Source organism: Ahaetulla prasina, chromosome 3, assembly GCF_028640845.1.
Source record: "Ahaetulla prasina isolate Xishuangbanna chromosome 3, ASM2864084v1, whole genome shotgun sequence".
Classification (NCBI taxonomy): Eukaryota; Metazoa; Chordata; class Lepidosauria; order Squamata; family Colubridae; genus Ahaetulla; species Ahaetulla prasina.
The window spans coordinates 104,978,959-104,998,106 of record NC_080541.1 but is presented as its reverse complement, the minus strand read 5'-3'; the positions used below and the strand labels follow the sequence as shown (position 1 = coordinate 104,998,106).

The following is a 19,148-nucleotide window of genomic DNA, read 5'->3' as shown; positions in this document are numbered from 1 at the left end:
CACAAAGCTAAGGAGCTTTGGGCCTAAGCTAGGACTAGAACTCACAGTCTCCTAGTTTCTAGACTGGTGCCTTAATCACCACACCAAACTGGCTCCGGTTTTATGCCTTTGAGTTGGTTTTTTGCAATTTTCTTGGCAATGTTTTTCAGAAGTGCTTTGCCATTGCCTCCTTCATAGGATGGAGAAGGAGTCACTGACCCAAGTAATTTAAAATATTTTTTACAATTAAAATGACTATAATTTTGTGCGATTTCAGGATTTTTGCAAGAAACTGTATGGAATTGCCAAGACACAAATGATCTACTTCTTTCCCTGGTCCTTCAAGCCAATAGATGATTTGGTAAGAGTTAAGCTTTTCTTTTTATTGCCTTTGGAGGTATAGTCTACACCCTGGTTCAGTGGTGAAATTCAAATTTTTTTACTACTGGTTCTATGGGCGTGGCTTGGTGGGCATGGTGTGGCTTGGTGGGCGTGGCAGGGGAAGGATACTGTGAAATCCCCATTCCCTCCCTACTCCTGGGGGAAGGATATTGCAAAATCTCCATTCCCACCGCACTCTGGGGCCAGCCAGAGGTTGGTATTTGCTGGTTCTCCAAACTGCTCAAAATCTCCGCCACCGGTTCTCCAGAACCTGTCAGAACCTGCTGCATTTCACCCCTGCCCTGATTACAGATCCATGTCTTTTCAGTGCATGTGAGGGATTAATAGAAATGTAATTTTGTGTTGGAATATAGTTTGCAAGAAACACAAAGGTTTGTTTTTTAAGGATTGCTTGCAATAATGAGCCCAAGAACTGGTGACTCCAAATCTATTCTGTTTGTTCTGTGCAACTCCAAATACTCACAAACAGAAACATGTTATTTGTAAATTAACAGATATAAAAGAGGGCACATAGGTCTCCATGGTTTGTTCCATCCAAATGGCAACCATGTCCTAGAGCAGTGTTTTTCAAACTCAGCAACTTTGCGATATGTGGCTAGGGGAATTATGTGAATTGAAGTCCACATATCTTAATGCTGCTGAAGTTGAAAAACAGTGCTTTAGCATACCATACTCAGTGGTACTTGAGTACCAGAAAAAATATGCCATGATTTTCTTTTTCAACCCTGTCTTCTCACAAATAGCAAACAGACATGGAGTTAAGCTGTTTTGCCAGTTCTTACTTTCTGGGGCAGGTGAATCTACAGTCTGTGGTTTGTCTTCTGCTCTCTGGAAATTGACCTGGTCAGTTAACCTAAGATGAGATGTAGTGAGGTGGACTGACCTCATTCTTCAAGTTCCTTGCCAAGAAATGTTCAGCCACGTGAGCAGGCAATACATTTTCCAGAAGAAGCCGATTCAAATTCTCCATCGTCTCAATCTCCTCACGTTCTTTTTTGAACTTGTTCTTCCACAGGAAATCTAACCTACAGTAATATTCATTCTGTTACAAAGAGGACACAGAAGTAAAGAAACAATAGGCATCTTGTCCTATCAGATGGTTTTAAAGAGAAATATATATATATATTTATATATACATTCACCCCAAGAGATGTTCTTATCCTGATCCACTTAAGGATTGTATCCATTTTTACAATATTATACCATTTCTACAATATATGGCATGTGCATGTTGTGCTATCATATCTCAAGCTACAATCTCATATATCAAATAAGAGCTGAATCAGTGGTGGGTTGTCCCCGGTTTGGACCGGTTCTATAGAATCAGTAGTAAAACCGGCGGGGGGATCTGCCCACTGATGTCATCAAAACTCTTCTGCGTGCACGAACAGAGCAATGCAAACTGGTAGTAAAGGTAGGTAGAACCCACCCCTGAGCTGAATGCATAACTTAACAACATGTCGAACAATGTTAAGTCTCGAGAAGGAGTCCAATAAAACAGTTAAGGGAAAAGAGGAATACAACACTGAGAATACTGAAGAAGGACACGATTGCTGAGTTTGCTTATTACAAAAGTCATGTAACAAAACAATTCCCTGAGAAAATAGCTAGGTTCTCATAGTATGCATAATCCTGAAATACTTAATCCTATTTTAACTTAGACTGAAGTCAACCCAGATAATGAGAGATGGTCGAGTATATGAATAAAACACCCCATGCAACTTAAAGCTTAAGGTATCCTTGTAATAACTTGGTTTTTATTTGAGAACAAATAGGAAAGATTTAAAAATAACTAAAATAACATTAAAAATAATAATTAGAAAGATGAGCACAGTGAAAAGTAAGGTGAAACAGAATTATGATTAAAAAAATGGGGAGGGGGGAAAATAGAATCAATAAAATAGGAAATAGCTACTGCTTCCATTTTTGAAGACATGGAAAAGGCAACTACCGGAAGCTATCAGAAACATCTCCATTTTTGAATCGATAGTGGAAATATCTCACCTCCCTAAAATACTGTTAATACTCCTCTCTCTTCTGTAGAAATAGCATGAAAAAAGTTCAAACAAAATAAGCTTCTGGGGAGATGGGAGCAAGAGGGAATGGAGAAAGCAATTAATAAAAAACAAACAGAAAAAAACGGTGAATAATTTTCTTTCATGACTCTCATCGATCATAATGAAAAGAAGAAAAATGTTTCTCCAAAAATGCAAAGGACAAGGGAAAGCATATGAATGAAAAGGGAGAGAGGATGCTATATAATACCAGGCCTTTTAAAAAAAATAATGAATGAAAATGATACTGAATCAGAAATTCAGTCACACTTGATTTCATTTAGTGTGACTTTTTATTTTTGTTGACAGGGAGAATGAAATATGCGTCTTGATATTAATCTATTTACCAAATAAAAGTAATGACACTGAATAAAGAAATCTACTATTTATATAGTCAGTGATAAAAAAGCCTTGCTTCAAAAGAAATGCTTCAAATATATTTTACTTATTTATAAATCTAGTTTCTAAAGCTGTCCATTTTGCAATGACTCTGGAAGCATGCATATTAAAAGTATATCCAATACAATAAAAGCAAAAAATAATGTGATAACTCAAGGACTAATCCACTCAACACATTAATAAAATGCTCACAAAAGACAGATACTTCTCTAATAGGGCATCTGAAGAAGGAACTAAATCTTCGAGGCCTGTTTTGAAGAACAATTCAAACTTCTGGGGAGATGCTATGTTACAAGACAGCTCTGCTACAGAAAGAGAGGTCATTACGGCCCCATCAACATTTTAAAAATAAGGCCCATAAGGTCTTACCAGTTAGAAATGATGGGAGAATAGCTACGTTCAGATAACCAGACCCTATTCCATGAAGCGCTTTATAGGTCACAACCTTGAATTGCCTCCTTAGGGATAACCAGTGCTGTGCAAGTAGCAGAGATGTCACATGGGTGCACCAACATATGACCCTAAGAGTCTGTACCATTGTATTGTGGACCTGCTGCAGCTTCCAAATGGTCTTAAGGGCAAGAGTGTTCTGCTGTAAATCCACATGTAGGGTGACTAAGGCTTGAGTGAGACAAGATTCATAATTTAGGGAAAGGTGCAATTGGTGTGCTTCATGAATCTGGACAAAGGCTTCCTGCCAAGCTATCACCTGATGTTTTAACAGAGCTGCAGTTATGGGACTATGGGAATCTGAAAATAGAACTTAGAATAACTTTATTGCCACTTTGAATGTATACTAATCAGCATACATTAAAATGAAATTTCTTTGCATGCAGCTCTCAAAGGCTCACCAATATACACTACCTAAACATGACTAACTAACTAATTATGTATATACCCACATATATTATATGACACAAATAGCCATAAGAGAGAGAACCTGATAGGTGGTCACATGAATGAGGGGGGTAGGTGACCATCAGAATTTTGAATCCAGGTAAGTACTCCCAAGGGGAATCCATTGTAATTTTGAATGGTCAATAAATGACCAACTGTAATTTGAGGCCTATCTATACCAACTCTCCACAGTCCATCGCAACCAAGACATTACTGTTTGTTCACTTTCCACCATCGGATCTCATTCCTGTACACTTCCATCTCTCCCCAGGATCAACTGCATTCTCCACACTTCAAAACAGAGGCGGAACATGAATTCAATTTTTAAACCTGAAGTTAACAATGTGCACAATGAATTATAAAACGTCTTCGTTTTGTTTTCCTGAGTACAGACCAAAAGGGAAAAACTGCACATCAGCTTTCATCTGATGCCGATAGTCCTTGACTTAGGACCACAACTGGGCCCAGAATTTTGGTTCCTAAGTGATGCAAGCATAAAGCACGATGTCATGTAACTATATTGCTTAGCGACCACAATCCCAGAAACCCGTTACCATCATTAAATGAATTTTACCAGTCATTAGCTAAAGACCCACCTCTTCAGCCCTGAGTCTCAGTAAGGTAAGAGACTCTCCAACTCTCTCTAAACTGCCCTTCTGGCTATCCTGCAACTTGTCTTGAGGGGCAGCAAGCAGACCCAAAACTATGTGGCTCTGGGATGTTTGCCATGTCCCAGAAAGTCATAGCCATCCTAGCTCCAGTCCCTTTCATCCTTGCCATCCTATGCTCCATCATCCCAGCCCACCTTTGCCATCTTCTTGCTCCTGCTGCAAATGAGACATGCTCAGCTTCGCTGCTTGGCTGGGCTGGACTGGGCCTGGATTTATACCACATTAAATTAAAAAAAAAAGTGGGGAGTTGAAAGCATCCCTTGAACCACAGTGCACCCAAGTGCCCTTTTGCAAAGTGCTCTTGGGTGGGGCTGGGGCTGGCTTTATATTCTGAAAAAGAAAAAAAAAACCTGCTTTTGGCTCCCACCAGCGAGGCTGGGCATGCCCTGTCAGTAGCAGGAGCAAGTAGATGGTTAAGGCCAGCTGGGATGATAGGAGATCAAGAGCATAGATGATGGGAGAGATAAATGGTTGGGGATGTTGCAGCATCCCTCGCATATATGGGTAGGTTGCTAAGCACCTGAATTTGATCACGTGGCCATGTGGGAACTGCAATGGCCATAACTTTGGGCATGGGTCATAAGTTCCTTCATCCAGCACCACTATAACTTCAACTGGACAGTGAATGAATGAATGGTCTTAAGTCAAGACTACCTATAGCTCAGTATTTAAGAGGTATTGCAGCTGTATGATGTTTTCTATTTTCCTATTCCCTTTGAAAAGCGATACAGAGTGTTAAAATGTAAAATTCAGTATTTATTACAAGTCACTGACTTATAGGCAACAAAGGGAATGCTGAATGGGTTTCTTAAATTCTAAGGACTGTGACATTTCTATGCAGCTCAAAACTCTAAAATCTGTAAGAATAATTTGGTCACAAAAGCAGTCTTCGCTAACGCTGCTGTGACAGAAGTAAAAGAAAGTACTGATTAGATTAATTACTGAATGTGACTGTCATATGCTTTATAAAGAAACCCCCTACTTTGATGTTTTCCAGAAGACACTTTACACATAGTCAATCACATTCTAAATTAAACACAAGCTATCCTGTTAAAATTTATTCAATTTTAACTAGAATTATGAAGACATTAAATGTATTGTATGCAACTATAGACCCCTACACAAGATCTACATATAGTAAGAGGCAAAACCACCCAACTAATTTTAGTTTAAGTGAGCTCCATCTGTTTATCTAATAATATATTTGAAACATATTGTTATACCAAGTTATTTCTGTTGTTATATATATCTTGGTATTCTCAAACCAAGTTTGCTTTTTTATTGGATTTCTGTGAAACCAAATTCATTCAGACTCAGGGCACCCTAATGTAAAAGCTCAATAATTGATTGGCTTAGACAGCATCTGAACTGTTCAGACAAAACTGATTTTGATGAGACATTAAGTACCAGAGGGATCAGTTCAAATTTTAACCAATTTATATCATACTGAGAAAAGGCTACAAAATCATGTTTTATTTTATCAGTAAATACGAACAAGCCATTTGCAAATAGAGCTACTTGAATCTCACCACTCTGCTTAATTGTGAAATGTAATTATTAAAGTTCAAAATCAAACAATAAAGAAGAAAAGGGTGGAGAGATAAGATACCAGTAACTCTCATGTGAAAATTTGAAGAATAAAAAAAGTGTAAATCCACTTAAAATATTCTTGAGGAAAGAAGAGGGGGCTTTTAATATTATAATTAAAAAGTAGGGATCACCTATTTGGTCAAATGCATTCTCTCCATTCAGTAATTAATCAATTATTAATTACAGTGAGATCCACTTAATCTCATATAGTTATTTAGTTAGCCTCTAGTCTGCAAAAATAAATTTAATTTGATCAGGATATTTCAAGACAACTAATATCATTTAGAATTGTTCGATAGCAATTTTTAATATCTACATTCATTAGGTGTGGGTCTATAATTTGCAGTGTGTGTATGATCATGATCAGATTTTAATACTGCAGAGACCTAAGCTTCATTTTGAAGAATATTAGATTCAAATACATTCTCATAAAATTTACAAATTTAGTGACCAAAAAACTCTCTTAAATCTTGTGAACTCTCAAGCTTCCTTTCCTATATGTATTCAAGATGACTAGCGAGATACACACACACACATGTGTGTGTACGTATATTTGTGTGTATGTGTGTGTGTATTGCATGTGTGTGTGTGTGTTATGTATGTGGAGAGAGGAGGGGGGAGAGAGAGAGAGAGAACACACAGACAGACATGATACAATAGATACAACAGCTTTGTGTTCATATCAAGGCAAAATAGATTGCCTGGAAGGAGAAGCTAAGAAAACCCTAAGAGATTTTTGAAAAATGAGTTCTATATCATCTAACATAAAAATAATATTTTATCCAGAAACTGGATGGAATTATTCTACCCCCGGTTTTAGTCCTGCATACATCTGAAATAAATTCTTGTTCAGGTAGCATTTTAACACTGAGTTAATAAGATAATCCTTTTTCATTAGTTAAATGTTAAAATATAGCCACAAACTTCACTGCTATCAATGTTATTAATTTGCAAGGACGTACCATGTCTTATTAAATGGCCAAATATTTAAAGTATTGGATTATTCTATGACTGGTCCTTGAACGGACCATTTGAATTTTTCTCTGCTTTCAAAATTTAAATAATTTGTTATAGAATGGTTTGATGTTCTATTTTCCCCTCTTGGCATTACTAGCGACACCTGGATAACATTCAGTTCAACTATACAATCTCCTTAATTATTATTCTGTTGCATCCTTCCTCTTTTTACCACTTCCTGTCCAGTACAATTTTATGGATGAGCCATAACAAGCAATTTCTATTACTCAAAATTTCAGCTAGCCCTTAAAAAAAGGACCTTACTCAAGTCGTAAGTTTCCATTATAGACTGAAACCATTGAGAAGAAATAAAATAAATAAGAGATTGAGAAGAAATGAAGCACATACTTTCCTACTACTTTTTTCCAATAAGTTGATACTTATTCTTGTAGTTCTTTACAATATCCATTTTTGACGTTAATATATTTTAGTGTGGTTTTTGAGTATTGACTTCTAAGCGATAGTTCTACTAATAAGAGTTTTTAGGAGCTTTGCCTTTACTTTTCTGCCTTTTTAATAATTATTTTTATGTCTTGCATTGCAGAGTCACAAGATTGAAATGGGTAGCTATTTAAAATTTAGGATAGAATAGAGCTGGAAGGGACCTTGGAGGTCTTCTAATCCAGCCCCCTGTCCAACCTATAGAATCTATACCAGGGGTCTCCAACCTTGGCAACTTTAAGACTTGTGGACTTCAACTCCCAGAATTCCTTAAATTCTTGCTGAGGAATTCTGGGAGTTGAAGTCCACAAGTCTTAAAGTTGCCAAGGTTGGAGACCCCTGATCTATACAATCTCAGACAAGTGAAATCAGACAAAATATCAAAAAATGAGGGGGGGGGGAATCCCTTCTCATCCCTCAAGATGGCATGTGTCTTTCTCAATCTTGGATCCTACACTACAGCTCTCTGAGTTTGAAGGTTCTGCACAGTATCTTAATTGTTCTTAGCAGTGCTCTGTTCTGGACAGAGAACTTTGTTGTTGTCGCTGGGATCTGTTGAAGCTACTCACCCAGTTTAGGAGTCACAGTCCCAAATGCTCCTACTGCCACTGGGACCACTTTGGCATTTACTGTCCACATCCTCTCAAACTGCTTCTTCAGGTCCTGGCACTTTTCCAGCTTCTTATACTCCTTCTTCCTAATGTTACTGTCATTTGGCAATGCTAAATCTATCACCACCATCTTCTTCTGGCCTTTTCTACTACCAGAATATATTGGCCAATACCTGCCTGTCTGTCTGAAAGTCCCACAGGAAGTGTCTATGGAGGAAGAATACAGCTCGTCTGTCTGGAACCCATACCATATTTCAGACATCAATACAATTGAACATGTCCAGAAATACTTTACAAGAAGAGTTCTCCACTCCTCTGAATACAATAAAATACTTTATGTCATCAGACTTGAAATCCTGGGTTTAGAAAACTTAGAACTCCACCGCCTTCGACATGACCTGAGTTTAACTCATAGAATCATCCATTACAATGTCCTTCCTGTCAAAGACTACTTCAGCTTCAATTGCAACAATACAAGAGCACACAATAGATTTAAACTTAATGTTAACCACTCCAATCTTGATTGCAGAAAATATGACTTCAATTACAGAGTTGTTAATGCTTGGAACACACTACCTGGCTCTGTGGTCTCTTCCCAAAATCCCAAAAGCTTTAACCAAAAACTGTCTACTATTGACCTCACCCCATTCCTAACAGGGGCATGCATAAGAGCACATATGTGCCTACCGTTCCTGTCCTATTGTTTCCTTTCATTATATCCAATTAATATAGTTATTACATACTTATGCTTATATATATATATATGCTTATATATTGTATAATTATTTCATGCATATGCTTATATATGCTGTTGTGACAAAAAAAAAAATGAATAAAAACAATAGATCAGGAATGGGACACCCCCTATGGACTCTAATAGTAACTATGGAATGCTACAAACATTATAAATGCAGGCTTTGGTCATAGAGATTTTTCCCCAGCACATTGTAACTTGGAACAGTTGCTGAATAGAATAGAATCAAATAGAATTCTTTATGGGCCAAGTGTGATTGGACACACAAGGAATGTGAATGAGGCATTCAGTAAGCAAGGACCACCTGTAATTGTCCACGAACCATATTAAATTCTAAAGCTCAGTGCAATATAACCATAAGGTCAAACCTAGGAGGAATGGGAGAAAATAACAGTCTCTATCTACTAATTAATACCAAGATTGCAAATTAAAACACTCCATTTGCTTAGTCTTTGTTTTAAGAAAGAATTAAGAGGTTACTTAAAGCTTAATATTTCTTTGCACTATTCAATTTTCCGAAGTGATAAAAAGACTTTCAATTAAATAGTACATCCTAACAACAATAATTGCAAAGGCCACAGGAGAACAATATCTTGATCAGATTCAACAGCTCAATAGTCTTTTGCTACTTCCTGCTGGCCAAGTAAGGTTTTCCTTAGTTTTGTACTACGATAGAGCAGAAAAAGCCATAAATCTGTCACAGTGCTAAGCAGCTGTAGCAAAAAGGATAGTTGGTAAAGAAAATACAATGGAAACAACAGTGACCTTAGAAAGACACGCACAAAATTCAGAACTTTTTGTCCAAGAAATATACAATATAAATAGTATGAATGGTATTCAGAAAAAAGAGCTCAAAATATTATTAAAAATTATTTCTTCTATCATTTAATATTTATTTAAATATTTGTTTATAAAATTTATTTAAAATTTAGTATTAATATAAACTTATTTCTTTATATTAGTGAAATTGAAAGTAGATACAAGAGTAGCAAATCTTATATTCTAACCACAATATATAATTCCACTACATTTTTTCTATCAGTTCTCATTTCCATTTGATGAAAGAAATTTTTCATATAGAAGTTTTTTTAAAGGATGAATGTTGGTACATTTCTTAGGTGTTCCTTATAGTTGCAAAGCGATCAGTATGCATATGTGCGTGCAGATGGCCTGTCTTCCATATTTAATAATTTCTCCAGTCTCGGTTCCCTATCCTTCAATTAAATTCCAAGGAATCAAGCCCATCATGCTTTTTAAACTGAAAGTTTGGGCAGTCTTAAAGGATGAAAAATGTCTAATAGCAGCAATGTCAACGGTAGCATCTTATATACCACTTCCAACAGGAAAGCAAGTTCAAATATACCCACCAAGAGAAACGAAATATTCAACCACCTTGAGACTAGCCTCTCTTCACAAAATAAAGAATGTTGTATTTTACAAGGCAGATTTGGAGCATGGATTTATTTGGACCAAGCATTTATTCAAAACGAATAAATGATTTCAAAATGGTGCAAAACTGGACCATCTGATCATGTTCTTTCTATACTATTGCTGTGATGACAAAGTTATCTTCATCTACAAAAATAATGCTGGAATATGTGTATCTTTAGTCTTATCAGTTAAGGAAAATAGGTTCTCCTCAGGTTCAGGTACTAAGTATAGTTATAACTTATGAACATTTACAAATAGGGCCATCTTGGATACCTAGATCATCTACAGTAAAGTTTCAGAACTTTAGTAATACAAAATATATCAAAGAGATTTTTTTCTGAATTCTGCATTTATCTTAAAAATGAACATTGTAATCTCTTAGTGCCCCATTGCTATTTTAGGCTAAATTACTGAGGAAAACCAACATCTTCTCTTCCAATCCTTACTAGAAGACTATAAAACACTACTAAATGGAATTACCAAAAATAGAAAACCAATTTATCTAAATTATTGCAATAAACAGATCAATTTTAAGAAATAGGAAAGTGCACAGCCCTAGTAGTTTCAATTTAAAATTAGTGTTAGAATGCTAGAATCTTTATTTAGTTATACAGTTATGGAATGGAATAACTGCAATGGAAAATTGAAATTTGGATTATCTGATTGTTTAGTTGCACTATCAATACAGGTAGACCCATGTTATGATGGCAATTGGGACCAGAATTTCTGGTGCTGAGCAATGTGGACTACAACGCCACATGTCTGTATCATTTAGCAACAGCAAACCCTGCAGTTCCCATTGCCATTGTTAAACAAGAATTGTGGATCATTAAGGGAGACATCCTTGCAACTTCATGCCGGTTTCCAACAACCGAAATCAATTCCTTTCAGGGCTAAGCTAGAGTTTATCTAATAGTTGTCCAATATCTTTTTCAAAGCTGTCTCTGTCTGTAAAACAAACCAGACTCACACACACACACCCCACCAAGTCCATAAACCAATTCATGTGTTGCCTTTTATTCTTTATACTTTAAATATACTCTTGCTCTATTTGAGGATTACATGAACTCCATCCAACCACAGCTTTTTAAGTATTATCCCTTCATCTCAGCCCATGATTTTTTTCTTTCATGTATCTATTTGCTGATTTGATCCTCATTCATTCTCTCTATATAATCAAACCAATGAAGTCTTCTTCCTTCACAATGGTTATTTCTTTTAATTATTTTTAATCCATATTCACCTATAAATCTATTCATTCCTAATCACCTCTCTTTTTTGATTTACTATACACACATCCCCACCGGATCCAACTTACCACACCTAACATTTCTCCTCATGTACCATACCATACTCTTGCTCCCATCCAATATATGCACTTTTTACACAGTATTTTTTTTTAAAAAAAATAGATTACTTCTTGATTGTTAGTTTAGTGTTAATCTTGGTGTTATTCCCTACTTGTCTGGATATTGATTGCTGGGGAGAACATGTTTTGATATTTTTGTTTCCTTTTTGACATTTTGATTGTCTCTTTTGAATGTAGATGTTGTTTATCTCAAAATGCCTGTTGATGGCTGGTTAATCTGAGAATTTAATTTAATATACTTTAAATATTTCTTAGTTTCAAAATAGATGTACAAACTTAACCATAGTTTCAGCACAATAACTATGAATATTCTAAACCAGGGGTGTCAAACTCGTGTTGTCATGACAGTGTCACGTGATGTATCGAAACTTGCCACATCCGGTCCACGGGCCACAAGTTTGACAGCCCTGTTCTAGACCAAGCCAAGTACAAAAATGCTAGAGAATTCTGGAAGCATGACACTTAGACAAAACATAGATCACAATCAAAAAATAAACAATACCCCAATTAAGGAACTACCAGCTCAGACAAACAAACTATCAGTAAATAACAGTCTAATCAAATGAGAGCATATCCCACTCCTTGCTAGCACTGATGATGTTAGCCAGTTTGATAATGAAACATCTGCAAGAAACAATCAAGCTCAGAGGGCACCAAGGAACCCACAGTTCCTTCTTTTGCCCTACTTATGTATGCATGAATAGACTTAAACATAAATCATGTATTTGAAAGAGGCAGACCTTTTTTTAAAACCAATATTCATCAATCACATCTTATTAATTTGTGAGTCTATGAATGGCCCAAAAATTCTATCGTGCTCCCTCATCTTGTTTTGATCCAACCATTCATGACAATTAATAGAGTAACTGTATTCTTTTAGCTTTCATTCATTCAGAATGTTGCACAGGTTTTTTGCAAAACTAATTTCTGATACTGTTATTATCAGTGTTCACTAGAGTATAACATGGAAGTACCATTACACTTGAATTTCTACTGCAGGCACAGTTACAAAATAGATGACACCAGGAAATATTTTCTAAGGTAATGTTAGCCCTTTTATTCATAATTAAGCCTACAGCTTCCCTTCCCTGCATTTATTCATCAATTTATCCCCATAAGGTCAGATACTACATACTTCCCCTTTCTCTACACATCTACACATCTATTTAATTTCCATTATATCTTTCATTAACTTTCACTGTGTACTACTTCTATGTTCCAAGTCACAACTTCTATCACCCACCATGGCTTTGGTTTTATGTAACATTTTTTAGTAAAGTAAAGTAGACCAGGCTGGGACCCCTGAAAGTACCTAAGCTGCATCCATGTTTCCTGCTAATGGTAATGCCAAGATATTAGTCAATTTGGGCATGCAAAGCATTGAAAGTAGAATAAAATTCCTAGAAAGAGAAAAAAGAAGAACAAGAGACTTACCTGTCTGCTAAGTACCAGCAAAGTGATGAAGAAGATGAAAAGAGATACAGAACCCATTGTTTTTAGATCTTTCAGGATCCCTGGCCTGTAAAAATAAAGTATTTTGATCACAGGCAATCCAAACTGGTCTACAGATTCTGAATATGCCCATTTAAATTCATGGTGCAAGAATTTCTAGTACAAACTCAGGACCACTTCATTCTATGCACCTAATCAGTTTTTCTCCGAATGGTAACATTTTAGATTGCCAACTTATATACAGTTCTGTATCTGAATGTTCCCCCATTATGGAAACAACATTCAGGGGAAAAAAAGAATAAACAGGAAAAGGTAAAAATATTCTTCATGAGAAAGTGAAAAAAAAAACCCCAGCAAATTTTGGGGAAAAAAGTATATATCCACCAATCCAGTCAAGTTAACCATAGCTAAAAATTCACAAAATCTCCCTTCTTCCCAGCAGCAAAACTACATTTACAAAATTTAATACCTAATAACTTGTAGGAATTTCAGGATTGCCAAAATCAGTGATTCAATAAGAATTTCACTCTCCATTATTTATAGAACATAGAATCATAGGGCCGGAAGAGACTGTGGAGTTCTTCTAAGGCAGGGGTGTCCAAACTTGGTCCCTTTAAGACTTGTGGACTTCAACTCCCAGAGTCCTCAGCAAAGCTGGCTGAGGAACTCTGGGAGTTGAAGTCCACAAGTCTTAAAGGGACCAAGTTTGGACACCCCTGTTCTAAGGTCTGGATGGTATAAGGCAGGGGTCTGCAAACTTGGCTCTTTTAAGACTTGTGGACTTCCACAAGTCTTAAAAGAGCCAAGTTTGCAGACCCCTGGTATAAGTTATCCTGCCGTGAGCTGGATAATAATACCATTTCTCTTAAACATTACAAGGAGAGAAGAAACATGGAGGAGTTGGCATCCCCTGCCATCCCAGCTCCCCATGGCATAAACAATGGTTTTGATTTAGTGGCCTACCTTTTTAGCGGTGCCATTGTATAGAGTAACTTGCTGTAATTATCTAGCACAGAGCCATGTGTGTGCAAAAGAATTACATTGTAGACAACCAGAGCAACCAACATGATTGCCATTTTCAGCTCATGATTTATCCGGAGGAAAACAGAACAAGAAATGAGGCCCAGGATGCAGCTGTAAATAAAATACTAGAAAAGAAAAATCAAAACAAATAAAAATTTGGAAATCAAATATCAAGACCCAGTTCTTATTGGTTATAAAACAGTGCCTAGCATGTATTATAAATGGGACGAGAGGTGAATACTTTTAATTAAAATACTCTTATCTGCATATAAAATTAGAGGATTAGAAGAAAGATTCCACTACCACTTTCCCTGATTCACTAGTTTCTATTTGAAGGATTTTTGACTCATCAAATTAAAGAGACTGAATGTTGCATTTTATACTAACATGGTACTTGGAAATGGCTTCTTCATTAATGCATGACAAAAGTGATTTTCATGTAAGTATAGAGCTAGTGTTTTGCAAATCATTCAGTGAGGTACTTTGCTTACAGGGAAATCATGTCTTGGTTTCGGATACTTCAAAGACTCCCAAAGTCTTCCAAGCAAGTATGTACAGAAGACACTTCCCCTGGAATAGCTACTTTGTGATGTCATAAAATGTGAAATGATTGGCACAGGCCTAATCAGGAACAGGACAGAATACAGGTAGCCAGAAGTGAAATTTACTTATCTTTGCTACCAGTTCGCAAATGTGAGCGTGCATGTGTGCATGCTTGTGCGCAGAGGATAAAAAGCAGGACGTGATGACGTCCGGGCGGGTAGGCAGAGCCTCCTGCCACCAGCGCTACCGATTCGCCCGAGCCGGATAGAACCGGCTGAATTTTACCACTGCAGGTAGCCCTTGTTTGCAGACTGCCTCGTTCAGCAGCTGCTTAGTTATGACAGTAATGAAAAGGTGACTCTGCAACCAATCCTCACCTTTATGACCTTTGCAGGTCTCTAAAGCAAAGAAAAAGTACGATGAAGTACGATAAAAAAACACAGTTGCACTTTTTATTTAGCAACTGCTTCACTTAATGATCAAGTTGCTGGTCCCAAATGCGGTTGCTAAACAAGGACTACTGAAATGCAGTCCTGCCTAAATCCTACTGAATCCAGCCAAATATTTTTTCAAAGTAAACAAGAAACAAATTAGTCTGTAAGTCCTAATGAAGTACTACTTTTCTAGATAGTATATTGATACTTTCAGTGTAACCTTTACCTTCAGTGTAACTTTTAGTTTTACTTGGAGAAAACTGGTAGGGTAATTAAAAAATAAATAATTTGCATGGAATAGCCTTTCTACAGAGTGTTTAATCATTTTATAGACACTGTCTTTTTCTCCTAAGGATCATGAGAATAAGATACAAACTTACTGGTAAGAAAAAATTGTTGTTTTGAATATACCAGAGAGTCTGAGCTCTTGTATCAGGAGAACTTATATTTGATGAATTAAGAATGGGGAGAGATTCAACCATACCACCATCATTCAAGAAAAACTAAAAGAAAAAGAAAAAAGAAAAGAAAAAAAATTCATAAGCTTTCAGTCAAATATACAGAATCTAAACAAAATAACAATAACAACATGTGGATATATGAAATGAAATAGGACTTTTGATTATAAGTTAAACATGATGTTGCTCTCTTTTTTTAAAAAGACAAATGTTTCATTATGAAGGGGGAAAAAGCTTCTACAAAGCTGTATATTTTTTTTCAACCTATCAGAAGGTTTCTGTTTGACACATTGTTCTGATAAAAAATACAAATTATCTTAATGCATTGAAAGCAATAAAAAACAGAATTTAATCCATGGAGGTTACACATTTCTTTTCTCTCATCACTGAAAGTAAGATGCCCAAACTGAATAGATAAATCAATACAATTAAGTCGAAGAAAATCTTATTAAACCTACCATGTTGAACACAGCCATAGTTAATATTACAGCTGTTGTTATCAATGTAATCATGATTCGTGGCCAAGGGCGGTTTTCAATGACTCCAGCTGATTTCAGAATCCACCTCAGGAAAGCTGAGAGTTTCTTGTTACACTGCTGAATACAGAATACATGAAAATGCACATATCTATTTCTGATTAGTCCCCAAAGGAAAAAAAAAGTGTTCCAAAAATATCCAGAGCAACAGCAAGCAGAAGATTCAAAACAAAAGGATAGAAATAAGAGGTTAGGAAGTATCATGTTGATGAACTGCTATTTATTTAGAATGATAATGCTCTGAACAGGAAAGGAAACGATTTAGCAGACAAAAAGGACTTCACAGTCTCCTAGCATAGACAATTGCTCAGGTTTTAACTTCATTTCTGGTCTATAAGCAAATCTCAGAATGCCTAACAAGACAATTAAAAAAGAAGACGAAGAAGATAAAGATGGCCTCAAATCAAATTCGATTCCTGGTTATCAGTATAAGTCGTTTGACTTTTCCCTTTCCCGGGATATTGTTTATTTTATATGTTGTTATATATGTTGGATATATGTTGTTTTATCCATGACAATTGTTTGTGTATACTGTTGTGACAAAAATAAATAAATAAACTTCTCAAACTATTAACAGATATTGACAAAGTTGGAAGGGACCTTGTAGGCCATCTAGTCCAACCCCCTACACCATTTCTGACAAATGACAGTCCAGTCTCTTCTTGAAAGCTTCCAGTGATGAAGCTCCCACAACTTCTGAAGGCAACTTCTGTTCTATTGGTTGATTGTTCTCACTGTCAGAATTAATACTGTAGTTGACCCCAGATTCTCCAGAATTATACTCTGGATTCTTCCACACAGAGCTGTGGATCCTTCAGTGGAACATGATGCCCCCATCCCTCTATCTTCTCACGATTATACCATCTGCAATAATCTAAATCTTGGCTGCCTTCTGCCTCAATTGTACAATTTGGGACAACAGGAAGTTCCCTGCTTAAAAAAAAGGGTAAACTTGGGACTAATTGTAAATGCAACACTTGGTATGTGCCATGGAAGTTTAGAGGTGGAAGGTTCAACTTCCTCCATTGATAGATCTCATCACTCTCAGGAAGAAACTCAAATCCACACAAAGAGAGGACATCATAGTATATAAGTAACATGCAGTATAATAGCATATTTCACCAATTTATACTAGCTAAAGCAACATATGTCATTAAAATACAAAAGACCTTCAAATCCCAGGGATATCTAGTGTGATCCGACTTTCAAGACCCATATCATACCTGGAACATCACTTGATTATCAGTGTATTATCAGACTTTAGATTTGCTTAATTTTCAGAGATGGTCACCTTACTCCAGGTATTTAATAATAATAATAACAGAGTTGGAAGGGACCTTGGGGGTCTTCTAGTCCAACCCCCTGCCCAGGCAGGAAACCCTACACCATTTCAGACAAATGGTCAGCTTCTGAGCTCAACCAAGATTGACTAGATACTTTTAGATTTTCTTGAATCTAAAATATTATTTGATGTAGCCCTCATACACTCTACTTACAATACTTAGCAGGAAATGCAGAAAGATCAAGTCACTTATTAAAAAGTTATAAACGAATGAAATGAGGCAAACCTGAGAGGATGGCAGGCAGCACGTTGTGAAATCATCCAAAATAGGCAAGTCTATTCACTACTAATTCAAATATTTGACCTAATAAGTTAAAAAATATTCACTACTGAAGCTATACTGCCATATTGAGTAATAAAAAAGAGCATTGCTTGTTTATTTTGATCTCCAAATTTAGAAACATACAAAGATATGCAAGTTTACAAATGTTATTGTTCATCATCTGAGCTAAAAGCTATTTGAGCCATACATACATACATTTACACATTCATGCATATTTACCAAGTAGTTATGCTAGGTTTGATTTCTAGGTTCCAGGTTTGATTTTGAAGTCCACAAGTCTTAAAGGGACCAATGTTAGAGATCCCTGTTCTAGAATATTCAAAATGAGTTTACCGATAAAGTTATAGCGTTGCTTTTCGGTCTTTAGTATCCTTACGTTGTATTACATTATAAATGTCATTTTAGTATTCTGATTTATGCTGCTGATTAATGGCTTAATTTTAATTATCTGGTTTTTCTGGATTATTTCATCAATAACAGTGATTACAAAATTCCTTTGGTGTAAAAGTCCTGTCCCAACTCTTCTATTTTGAAGGTATTTCTTAGCTTTATTTTGTCAAATGAGATTAGTTTATTTGATTCAAAAGCAGCACAAAACAACATTTTTAAACTATAAGATTATGAATCTTCCCATACAGATTACAGGCAAATTAAATAAAATGTTAAATTTATAAATTAGGAGTCTAAAAGTCTTATATAAATTAACATGCAAATAATCACATTATGTTTAATATTAAATATTATTATGGAAAATATATACTGTGATGCATAATAACAAAATAAATGTAATAAAATATGGTAAAATATTATTCAATGTTATGTAAACAGAAAATAAATGAAAATAGTTCAATCTTCTATATATCTATAAATAGAAATATCTATCTATAGAAATATTCTATTCCATTCCACTCCACTCTATCTTCTATATATCTATAATATAGTTCTATATTATAACTACCAGTAATTGGAATGAAAAACAAACAAGCATTAAATTTACAAAAAAACGAGGAGAAAGAGTAAGGGAAAAAAGTATTTTTTAAAGTTCTGGAAACTAACCTCATATACAAAATAATTCATGTTAAAAGTGTTTATTTTTTTAAAAAAAATCCTCTTTGTTGGAACCTCCCACCAATTCAAATGTAGAATGATCCCTTAAATTATCCTAAAGTAAAAATATGATGGATCCAGTTCATCCACTATTTTAAAAGTAAAATTATCTCTTAATGTAAGATATTCATGGGTAAAGTTCAGTGGTGGGACTCAAATAATTTAACAACCGGTTCTCTCCCCTAATGATTTCTTCCAACAACCAGCTCACCAAACTGCTCAGAAAGTTAACAACCGGTTCTCCCGAAGTGGTGCGAACTGGCTGAATCCCACCAGTGGTAAAGTTATATCTGAAACTCATAGATTTCCATAGATTTCTCATAGCATTAAGTGAAGTATTGAAATGTATCTGCAG

The 19,148-nt window shown here is 35.8% G+C and overlaps 1 protein-coding gene across 6 annotated transcripts in view; it reads right to left on the bottom strand.

Annotated features, from left to right (window-relative positions):
• Positions 1 to 19,148, bottom strand: part of ADCY2 (adenylate cyclase 2) — a 147,080-nt gene that overhangs the window by 13,817 nt on the left and 114,115 nt on the right. For 4 of the 6 annotated variants that reach the window (XM_058177458.1, XM_058177456.1, XM_058177457.1 and 1 more), the window contains 5 exons: positions 15,984 to 16,121; positions 15,448 to 15,570; positions 14,031 to 14,215; positions 13,050 to 13,134; positions 1,265 to 1,423 (listed from right to left, as the gene is read on the bottom strand). In XM_058177458.1, coding sequence (XP_058033441.1) covers positions 1,265 to 1,423; positions 13,050 to 13,134; positions 14,031 to 14,215; positions 15,448 to 15,570; positions 15,984 to 16,121 — 690 coding nt within the window. Of the gene's footprint in view, positions 1 to 1,163; positions 1,424 to 13,049; positions 13,135 to 14,030; positions 14,216 to 15,447; positions 15,571 to 15,983; positions 16,122 to 19,148 lie in introns of all 6 variants that reach the window. The other 2 variants (XR_009154471.1, XM_058177455.1) reach the window with 2 other exon arrangements.